This window comes from Neopelma chrysocephalum, unplaced genomic scaffold (genome assembly GCF_003984885.1).
Source record: "Neopelma chrysocephalum unplaced genomic scaffold, ASM398488v2 Primary Assembly neopelma1_71, whole genome shotgun sequence".
Classification (NCBI taxonomy): Eukaryota; Metazoa; Chordata; class Aves; order Passeriformes; family Pipridae; genus Neopelma; species Neopelma chrysocephalum.
In genome coordinates, this window is record NW_020897731.1 from 3,860,483 (window position 1) to 3,872,602 (window position 12,120).

At 37.0% G+C, this 12,120-nt stretch overlaps 1 protein-coding gene across 1 annotated transcript in view; it reads right to left on the reverse strand.

The window, feature by feature from the left end:
• The window catches only part of STK32B (serine/threonine kinase 32B), a 167,457-nt gene that overhangs the window by 55,092 nt on the left and 100,245 nt on the right, over positions 1-12,120 (reverse strand). The window contains exon 5 of the mRNA XM_027686608.1: positions 1,692-1,729. Within this exon, the coding sequence (XP_027542409.1) occupies positions 1,692-1,729 (38 nt within the window). The remainder of the gene's footprint in view (positions 1-1,691; positions 1,730-12,120) is intronic.

The following is a 12,120-nucleotide window of genomic DNA, read 5'->3' on the forward strand; positions in this document are numbered from 1 at the left end:
TGTAAAGTAAGTCTGTGGTAATGAGCACAGTACACACACTTGTCCTCATTTAGTGAGGACATCGCCTCATTTAGTGAGTTGAAGTATGTGTGTAGACCCTTTTCCAGGTTCAGAGAATTCTTTCTCCCAAATGCATAACAGGTCTTTTAACCTGTTTGAATCCATGAGCTGATCAGTTCTGCTGGCCAAGATCCATCTGCACATCTGGAGAAGCATGTTGTTTCTCAGCTTGTCTGCAGGTGTGCTATGAGGGAGCAGCATTCTGCTGCTTTGAGGAAAAGGGGCAATCCAGCCCAAAATTTCCAAGCTGCCTACAGATAATTTTGTTGCTGAACGGTTTATAATCACAAGAAATGCCTTCATTTTGCAGCATAGTGCTCATGCTCGTGTAGGTTTTTCTCTGTGATACTTGAGGCTTCATAGGAAAGCTCTCACTAGAGGCTGATTTTGTTCAGTAATTGACCTTGGTGAGGGGCAAGGAGAGATAAGGGTGACAGTACTTCAAAGGCTGTCAATCAGAGATTAACATACTCACACTCATTTTGTGTTGCTGTTGACATCTTTAATTCACCCAGGACTTAAAGACAAGGTATTTCTATTTCATGCTTATTTGCTGATATTAGCATCTAGGGAACATTACCACTTATGGGTCTCAAACATTAAATTGCTGAAGTTCTAGTTGTTTTGAAACTCTAATATTACTTAGCTTCCATGTTCCCAGGGACAAACTTCACCCTTGCAAAATGTTACCTCTTTAATCAACTTTAAATTGTATACCCTGCAGCTCTGCAATGGATTTTGAAATGTAACACTATTGTTGACAAAATTTCAAGATTATATTTTCTCTGAGATTATCTGCTTTTAATCAATCTGTGAAGTGAACAGAGCACAGGACTTTCCCACAGTTGCAAACACACATCTCCTTTTTCCATTTAATCTTTTTCCTCTATGTATTTCTGTTCTAACTGATAAAAGGTTAATGTCCTTTTCACCTGCATTTTCTCATTTTTTCCTATCAAGAGTTGCATGAAGATACGTGAGGTTTTAGCTAAATACTTCTTAGAGAGTGTATGTGTAAAATTAAAGAAATTAGCTAGGTTTTTTTCATACCATGCCTTTTATGTTTGAGAAAATGGAATTTACCCCAGAAGTTCAAAACTCTTTAAGTTGTCTAGTTCTTTTTTAATGCTGTTTAAGCCAGAATTACATATAGAGGCATTAAAAATTTTCAGAATTAGAGACAAATTTCCAAAATCCATATCTAAATTTAAGAAAGTGATTTTGAATACCTACACGGGAAATAATTTGCTATGTGAAATGTCTTACCTCTTCAGAAGTTCTAAAAGAGCAAATAAAGTACTTGGTACAGTTCTACTGGTAGGCAACTAAAAAGGGTTTATGATGGTGCACAGAAATCCTGTTAATAAAAATATTAACTTCTTTTTATCAAGTGTCCCTGGTGATCTCAATTCATTTAAATTCCTTTGTTTTCAGACCTGAAGTTTCAGATCCGCACATTTCTTTTGCAGTAGGAGGGAAAATTACAAAATCCACAAAGTGTTCGGAGGGACTTTGCGGAGAAAGTCCAGATTTAGATAGGAATTCAACATCTGAAGCTGATTTACAAAGCATGAGCATGCTGCTGAGATCTCAAAAATTAGAGATTCTGAGAGAAAGCAGTCAATACTCACCATGTTCATCCAATAGTATGTTGTCAGGTTTGATGTCCCTGGAAAATAAGGAAAGGAATGCATTAGATTTCATACCCAAAGGAAACTTGCGATTTTTAAGTTTTTCCCATCTGGGTATGAGGGCTAAGTCATTTAAACTATTACAAAACCAATGAAAAACATGTCATACATAAAGGCAAATGATTTTTACCTACATCCCTATTTCCCTGAGAAAACATGCATACTAAAGAGGCTCTCTAGGGTTCCATTTGTTGTGGTTTTGTTTTCATATGGTTAGCATTGACATGGGTTTGGTTTTCAAGATTATGTGATTTATTCTTTATAACAGTGGGAACAATGAGATGGAAGATTTGCATCTAGAAGGTGCCTGACTGCTTCAGGGACTCCATATTTGACAGAAATAATTTAATTGGAAACATTGGTGGTTTACCCTGTCTGCCAGACCCTGCTAATCTGCCACGCTCACATGTGTGGTCACTCACACACTGCAGAGTCCTGTGAGCTATCTTGTGCTAACTGAGAATGTCTAGCAGCTCTCCTGTTAGTCCCTGAATCCCTACTTGGCTGTCTGTACCGGCAGGTACTATGCTGTTAGGGAAATGGTGAGGGGGTAAGGGAAGATAAACATTATGATGGGCTGAAGCATCAGCTCAACAACCTCCTTTTTGGCACAAGAGAACAACATTGCCCTAGAGAGTTTCACTTTCAGGATCATTTTCCATTGACCTAAGTTCATGCTGCTGTCAGGAGGGAAGGAGACAACTTTTCCTCACCATTGTCTGGCATTCCTACTCTCTCACTGGGTCCAGCATTATTGCCACTGGTGTGGACCTGTTTGCCAGCTGGATAGGTCTGTGGTTTGGCTCACCCTGGGGCTTGGTGAGTGTGGTGTGGCAGTGTTGTGTGGCGCTGCCTTGTCTCTGGCAGCTTGCACTTCATTCAATTTTGAAGCTGTGTTCTTTGGTGTAGCACTGACAGAGTGGCAGAGGCATCAGTCCACCTTGAACAAAACTTATGCCCCTTGGGCTGAATTTTCCCCTTATCTCAAAAGACAAGGCACCATAAACCGTCAAAATAAGCTGTTGAATAAGTCTGCAAATGACACTCCAAACATTCCCACTTGTTTAATTTCTTTTAGACAAGGGATGACTTGATGGCTTGATTATTCCAATTTAACCATTTCCTAGGAAAGTTTTTTGCCAATGTACCCATAAATGGAATAAAGAAAAAAGGAAAAAGTTGCAAAAAGAAAATATGTTACGCCAGAACATCTTTTTTTTTTAAATTTTAATTACAGAAGGACTTGTCAAGTAAACATCACACAGGAATAAGATAGCAATAGCAATTATAATATATATATGGCTTGCACAACATGAGCTCAGTCATCACCCAACTCTAAATCTTTATTAACAGAAGAAGGAAGCTTACACCTTCCTTAGGATTCTGGATTCCACACTTTCTATCCTTCTTGAGAATCATATGAAATTATTAAGTATGCTAAGATTATGTTTATAAGTCGTGTAGCAGCAGCTGGGGAAACATAGGATAAATAAGAAATTAATTTGAATAATTCTCTGGACATTTGGAATTAATGTAGGACGCATATGTGTCCATGTAAGGAAAAGGATTTCACTATGAATTACCATCTGGAATGGAAATTTTAAATTATCCCAATATTTCAGTGGGAAATACTGTATTTCTTTTGCATAACTTACAGGCTACCTATAACTGTCTGATTCAGTGGCAGTTCCACTTATGTGTAATATATAGGGAACATCTGTCCTAGAGCCTATTTCACCCAAAACCTTCCAAACTCTGACTTGTGTCTTTCCTGTCCCCTGAAGTCACTCGGCATATCATTTATCATATCAAACACTTTCCTTTCCTGATTTCATGTGGGCCAAGCTGTGAGTTACAGGCAAACTGCAGGAATAAATATCTTTGTTTATATTATAAAACTTATCTTTGGTTGAAGTATCATAGGAAATTCTATGTATTTTTATATCCAGTGTTATATCTAACTTCTCAATTGATGAGGCAGGTTTTAAAAGAGCTAGTGTTCAGATAGTATCAAATATATTTGCTAGTGACAAAATGATTTCTGGTTTTTGATAACTGTTTTCTAAGAGTTGGAATTGTGATTTCATGTGGAATAGTCTTTGTGGTTGATCCATCACTTGAAAATACAGCAATGACTTTCAGTGGAAGTAAGCATGTCAAAGTTTTGACAGTTAAATTAAATATTTTAAACTTTGCCTTCACAAATTTTAACAAGCACAAACCGACTCTGTACTTCTTACATGGGTAAAAAGGTTGGGGGCACACGCAAGTACACCAGGGCCTTTCTGTGCCTTCCTAAAATCAGTGATATATTCAACATCACTCCAAACTCTTTTCCCACTTAAAGAAAATTAAAATTTGGAATTATGCAATTACTAGTACTTCACTGAGAATAAAACTGATCAAAAGGAAAAATTCAGCTTTATGAGTTACTACCATACCTATAACAATACAGCACACAGGGATTGCTCATTACAAGACTGTGCCTTTTCTATCTCTTTTTTTGAGTTCAAACAATTTGAATATCTGCTATGGTATTGCATCATTAAATAGACTATACATTTTTATAGCCACCAGAAAAGACATTGACAAATCCACTTGACAACTGTATGTATCATCAAATGTATTCTTCATGCAGTCTGCATCTGTAATGCTCAGAAAGTTTGAGTGGTAAAATTAGATCTGTGCTTATCTTTCTGTGACTAATTCAGGCAGTGGCTGATACTTGATACAGATGTGCACAGATCATAAAGCTTTTCCTACCTAAGGGATGTTCCCCACTGTGGGCACTGTCGGTTTTGCTCATTTTGCTCAGAGGCAGGACTATAGCTGAGGGCAGATACCACGGGGTGTATCGCCTTGCACACAGCAGCCCAACCCCTCAGTCCCTGGGGCAACCCGATAGACTCATAACCATGCCTCTGATCTCAAAACAGGCTATTTTAAACTGCTTTTACAGCAAGTAAAAGTCATGGGCTAACTTGAGAGGAGGTCAACAAGTTCCTTAAGTAAGATGCTGCTGTTTTGGGATCCCATGCCTGGAGATGTGCACGATGCACAGATTGACGTTGCAGGTGACAAAGAAAAGCACAGGGTCAACGTGAAGAGTGTGCCTTCCAGCAGCACTGTTGTGTGCTTGTCCCCAGTTTACAGCAGGCACTAAAAGCTCTGTTCTGCATAGGTAGCTTGTTGAAAGGTCCAAAGACTGCAGAGGAACAAGGGCACTGCTCTGCCCTTGCACTGACTGCTGCCAGCTAGGTACGCAGCAAGGATGGTTCAACATGGTCAAGGGGAAGAAGTGGCAGGTCTGGGTGCATTGCAAGTTACTGGATATATTCAGAACTCTGGGCTTCTGGCATCTGTTATATTTAGTTCCTCTAAAAAAATACTCTACAAAAATTAATTTAAATAGTAAAAACACTCCTTATGTAGAAAGGTGGATTTACAAGATAAAAACTCTTTAGTTATTAAATTTAAATTCAAATATATTACATAAGTGAAATTCTGTTTTGATTATGCATCAAGTTTTCTGAAAAAAATTTCCCCTTAGCAAGCATGTTCAAATGACAGAGTGTGAAATTCAGCACCTTAACTTCAGGGTTTTCTTGTTATGCATATCCCTAGCTAAGAGAACTAATTGAAATACTTCTTTTATAATCCAAATACCTTGAACCAGCTCATAAGAGAAATTGAAGGACTTTTGCAAGGAGTAAACTCATGGTTTGGATTCAGAAGAGCCCTGGGCTGCTTTCTGGCCATTCACCAAGCGATGACTGACAGAGCTATGACAGCATCCTTGACAATGATTTCATAAACACAACTTTCTCAGTTTGTACCAGTGCTACTCCAACTCCTTTTATATGCAGAAAAATCAGAGCAACATAGAAATAAGAGTAGGGAAACCTTCAAAGTCTTTACTCAGTGACAGGACCAAGCATGAAACTGAGAGGTGTGGAGAGCTGAGAAAAAAGTTGGAAAAAACACAGTTTAGTTGCCACTTGTTGATATTGTCTGTGAATCCATTTCTAGCTTTCTTCATTGCCTTAGCTACAAATGTCAAAACAAAGTTGCCTGAAAGATGAAAGTACAATAAGAAGGTGCTCCATATAATTTCCGAGCAGGAAAGAATGATTAATAATCCACTTGTATCTTCTATAATATCTGGGCTGAGTGGGCATCCCATGCTTGAAGATACTCTCTCTGCACGCAGGAAAACCATGTGTGTGACTCAGCTGATGTTCACCACATATACCTGTCAGAATGTCCTCCCCAAAAGGCTCACAATGATAATAAAGGACATAGGTTCAAGAATCTGTAGTTTTAGTTACCTCTTCCATCAATGTTTCTTTCTGGTGTTACTAAGTGAAATAAAAGCAGATTTCTAAATCAAGAAGTGGCAAGGTCATGCAGTTGTCATTCTTGTCGGTTTTCAAGACATGACTGGACAAACCTCAAGCAACCTGGTGTGATTTGAAGGCTGACCCTGCTTTGGGCAGAACGTCAGACTAGAGGCCTCTGGAGGTCCCTTCTACCCTGAATTAGTCTGAGTTTATGCAAAATAATGTATCCAAGTTCAAAGCCTCTCATACTTATTTTCCCCCCTTTTGGCTACAAGGAAGTTCGTAAAAGATTGAAGAGACCTGTAAGAGATATATGTGGAATTTAGTGAGTCTTTGATATAGTCCATAGCAGTCAGAGCTAGTCAGATCTTCCACCTTAAGTTAAATTCTGTCATGGGGCTTGAATGCTTATGAAGAAAATAGTGGGAATAAATAGCCTATCTTCAGTATGAAATGAGGTTAAAACTGAAATACCCTGCAGTGCAGCTCTGGAGAGGTGTAACAATATTTTTTAGCTAGGTAAGTGGTAAAAGAATGAGGATTACGTTACCTGAAGAAGACTGAGAAATCTCAGTAGAAATGAGCAAATCTAGGTGATTATATTGCCAGTGTCAGATAAAATGACAGAAATTATATATATACATCAGAAGGGGAGAATCTGAATTGCTCATATGGATTAATGGCCATACATAATCTTTCTGCGGTCACACTTTTGTGTCCCTCAATTAGATATAGAAAACTGAAAAATATGTGATAATGCCATTTGCTCTAAAGCTTGAAATTCAGAACCGTCTCCAAAAAAGCTTCCTGTGTACTACTATCAACTATCAATGAGGACATTGTAACTTTTTGTCTCTATTTTTATTGACTGGACTTGAAACATCCATCTAAAAATGAAAAGAGTATCGCTGGTGAAGTCAGTCATGAATTGCCCGATTTTCTCAAGGAAAAGAATTAATGGCTGGTTCATTGGCTACCACTCCACACTGATAAAAACTAATTCTTAGTAGGTTATAGAAAAATATCAGGAAAAAAAGGTGTTATGCTCTAATTTAAAACTAAGGTAGGTCCTTCAGTTTCCATGATTTCTTAGCACCTGAAAGAAAACAGTCAAAAAAGAAAAGATCTGGGGAAAGGCTAAACAAAAAAATTCCTTGTGACTAAAGAACAAATGGATTAGGTTGCTTAGTTAACAGAAGAGATCTGTAAGATGCAATACGACAAATAATAAATAGTATCTAGATCGTCAGTAAAACTTTTCTATTTGCTTTTGGAACATGAATGTGGATTCACATTCCATAAAACCGAAGTGAACAAAACAAACAGGGTTTGAATTATACAAGTGAGGATTAAACTCAAGTTGATTACTACAAGTCATAATTGCGTAAAGATGTTTCAGAGGCTTAAACAAAGATTTAGCCATTGATGTGAATAACAAAACGACCAGCTAGAGTTCCTCCAGCAAAGGTAAATGTAATTGATTTAGGAAAGCACTTCTAAGGCAAGTACAGGCACTGTCTTCCCTTCACCTTTTTGAAACACATCCATAATAACACCAAACATAAGAGCTATGCTTTCCCTTAAACCTATGAGAACTGAAAAACTATCACTGTCCACCTGTTTTATTCTTCTTTCATATTTTGAAGAAAACTTATAAACACCACAAGCTTGGTTTCTGCCATGTTTATACTTGTGACTTTTTTGCTTTTGCCTGCATTTTCTCATTTTATCAAAATATTTCAAGTGTTTCTAACACAGGCACAGCTGTTCTTTGCCAGTTCAAACAGCTTTTTAATGTTATCAGAGGAAATATTTCAGCTATAACAATTCTATATGGGTCTGAATTCACAGCCCTTTATCTGGTATCAGTAAAAATCCAAAGTACATTATTTCAACTTTATGTCTGACAGATTTCAGTCTTTGCCTTGCTGGCTCTGAGCAGGATCTAATGTATTATCAGATTTCCATTCTCTTGAGCTTCTAAAATCCCACAGTAACTTCTATCAGCATTTCAGTTAACGGCAGTTTTACCAGCATGACTTATAATGGAGTATTTCCACTTTTTAATGATGATTGGTTTTCTCGGAACGAGGACCATTGAGGCTTCAACTGTTCATTAACCAAAGGCAAATTACAGAGGAAATTCAGTTCTGAAATGAAATGAAATCTTAGACTTTTAAAAGCAGCTCTTGCGTGCTTTTATTTGAGTAGACAGAAGACACATACTCACTTTAATTCAAAGGTCAGATTCTAGCATATGAACAACAGCTGTGAGTTGCAACAAGGGAGTTCAGACCAGATATAAAGGAAAACTTACTGTGGGGACAGACAAACAGAGGATCAGGCTGCCCAGAGGGGTTGTGTGGTCACCATCCCTGGAGTTTTTCAAGACGTGACTAAATAAATGCCTGGGAAGCCTGATCTGGAGTTATATCTGATCATGCTTTGAGCAGAAGATTGAACTGGAGACCTCCTGAAGTTCCTTCCAACCTGAATTTTTGCTATGATGGTTTATATTTAGACAAGTTCTGCAGGGAGCAAAGAGGGCTTTCTCCACCCTTCAGATCATGAGCAGCAACTGAGTAGCTTCCTATAAACCCCACTGAGCACTGCAGCCCACAGCCAATCTACTCTGGGGGCAGTGGCGATGCCTAGAGCCCATGAGCAATAAAGCTCCATGGGTCACAAGATACACTTGTCTCAGTCTGGGTGACGTGAGTCCATATTGACATGTGTATCACTGAAAATTCATTGGCTGACAGCTAAGGCAGAATGCTAAGGGTTTTATTTTATCAAAGATAATTTCAAAACGTCCAACGGAGAAATTAAATTAGATGGGTTTTGCATTCTCATAAGGGTGCAAAACAAGAAAGATTCAGACAAAGGCCCTTGATGTCAGTGGAAGGATTACACTGACTTCAGTAGACACTGTTTAAGCTCTAATAAAGGTTTTCTCATATACTTTAGTGCTGAGAATCTAACTGTATGTGGTTTAGGATAAACCTTGAAATACTCAGTTTAAAGACTTTTTCTTAATTATTCAGTTCATTTTTTATGTTAGTTTCCTTATGCAGAAATAGACATTTGAAATTACTGTTTTCAGGCGGAGAAAAAATTTTGTTATGATCACAGAAAGTCACATTAACTAGTTTTTAAACTACAGTGACCTTCATGATCCTCTTTGCTTTCTCTTGTCAAGTTACTCCCAACAGTCATGACTGAAAGGTATGATTGGTTTTATTACTGGATACAGAGAATGCTATATGAAGACTAGGAGTCTGCACTGACTATTAGATGCAAATGCTAAAGTCTGGAAACAGTTGCTACCCTTAAAAAATACCCAAAGACTTCTGCATAGCAACATGAGGCCATGCAGGGATAATTCCAATAACCTCAGTCTACTGAGTAGCTGATTCTCTCAAATATTAAATTATTCTCAATTCTTTGCTCCAAACCCATTTATATACTACAGAATATATCTGACCAGGTTTTATTTTTTATTAGTTTTTTTTAGATTTAATTAGTCACACCAGTGTTTCACATCCAATAACTAACATATACCTGCCATATAACAACAAGCTAATCTGACATGAGCAGTTCTGGATAATTTTCATTAAGATTAATGTTAGGTGTATAACAGTTCTTAACAACCATAAAAATGGCAGTGAGTTGGGAAATATAATCTTCAGCTATGGATTATTTGAGTTCACATAAGACATCACTGTATCAGAGCCCCGAAGTGAACCATATAATATATTATAAAGGGTTTCTGCTTGTTACGGAAAGAAATGTGAACAAATTTTGATTTTCACAGATAGGAACCTTATTTCCTTCCTATTTGATATTACATTCACAAATAATACATATGTCCAAGGCGTGCTGTTCATAAAGAAAGTGAATGCATACATAGTGAGGTTTACATTAGGTGATTTTGTTGAAGCTTTGGATAAAGGAAAAGTCAATATATATTGGCCACTGTATAGCCAAGACATTAATTTTGTCAGAGGTGTTTTGCTTCTATAAGGGCAGCAGAGAAATGAGGTATCCTCCAGAGCTGAACTGTGCAGAGTACCTACCAAGAGGGTTTGCTCAAGAAACATCTTTAGAGAAGTTTGATGCATCTTTTCTTCCTTTTATCAACATCTTATCACTCATTTATCTTTTTAGTTTTTTGTTCCTGACCAACATCCTTCCTAGTTTTAAGAACTGTTCAGTGGTATTAAAAAAAAATCATAGTAAGAATCTCAGAGTTCTTTACTGTTACTTACTGTTAGATTAATGAGAATGAAAGACTTTGACTGCTCCAGACCTCTGATTATTTGTTCACAACCACACACTTAGATCTCTCCAGTAATTGCTGACACTTACTGGCCTTTCATAAAGAGATCTTCAGAGCCTTCTCTTCCTGCTCAAATGAATGTTATGATGAGACACGGCCATGTGCATCACTGTAATTTTAAAATTTAGAGAATTCAGTAAAACTGGAAATTAGCTGAAGAGATGTGATATTAGATTATGAGAGATCTGTAAACAAAAGTAACATCTTGTGGATGTTCATTAGTATGAAACTGGATGTGTTTCCACCAGGTACCACATCTGACACCCAGTAGAACAACTAAGTTCAGCAATAGGCTTTCACAACTCATGTTGTCTGACTAAAACAGGAATGATGAAAAAGTGTCTGTTAATAAAAGTCAGTGGCTATAGGTGTGGACAGCAAATGTAGTTATTGAGATGACAAAAAATTAAAGTACTGATCCCAATCTTTACATATTTAAGCTTGGGCTAATTCACTCACAACCACAGAAAAGTTACAGAGGTAATTTATTGTTGCATGGCTTTTGCTGATCTATTTATAGGGATAAATAAAAAGGAATGCACCCTTTTTTTAGCTATTTCTCTCTTGAGTAAGGAGAAAAGTCTAGCATAGCAGAGACGCACTAATTCTGCTTGAAAACAAAATAAACTCCTATTTTTTACCAGGATGTTCATGCATACATTTATCTTCTGAGAAGCAAAGGGAACAATAATTCATTCAATCAGCCCAGTCATTCCCATTTGCACTTTCTGGAGCCTCTTATGCACAGATGACTTGCAGTGTCAAAGGGCATCACTTCCAGTGTCCTGTTCTAGTCTCAAATAATAATTGGTCTATGTTCTGTCCAGGGGAAATTACTTAGCCAACCTCAGCTTCATCAAAAAAAAAAAAAGAAAAAAAAGTCTGCTTGTTAGACTTCAAATAAGGCATCAAGCTATATTTGTAGTTTTGAAGTGATTTAGGAGATACAGTTTCATAATCATCAACTTCCAGTAGATTTTTTTTTCATACATGTACATGGATAGATAGTTATCAAATGTCTTAGAAAAATTAACTCTCCCCTTCAAGAAATTTTAAGACTAACAAACATTATGACTTGAAAGGTAATCTGATTTTTTTACAGTGTTTTAATAGCTTTTTGACATTTTAATTAGATGTTCAACTCTCACAGTACTCATTAAGGCAACTTCTAAATCTAGAAAGCAATAGAATTCTACAGAATTCTGTGGGAAAAAAAGTAGTAAATGTTTTAGAATCTGAAAATCATTTCATAAAACTGAAACATCTTTGACAAGACTGTACATGCCATCTCAAATAATACATTTATCACCAATGAGAAAGATGTAATTTTGTTATTATGCAATCTGTGATGGATTTTTCATGAACCAGACATACTCGACAAGTCAATAGGCCTTAGGAAAAAAATCTTTTTATTGTGTCTTTGTATTTAAAATCTTATGTTTGAAATCTGTTGTTTTTCTCTGAATTTCCCATTTCCAGCTATTTATCTGGTAGTATGCATTCATATGATCCTAATCAGAATCCTGTCATCCAGCCTATTATCACACTTCTGAGCCTTTTCTTTCTATGTGGCAACAAGACCATTTGCTGGTCTATACGAAAGATATAACTGCTGTAATAATTATGACAAGTGAAAAAGCTCTCAGTAATGATGACCTCTGAAGACCCAACCTCTTCCTATGTATGTTTA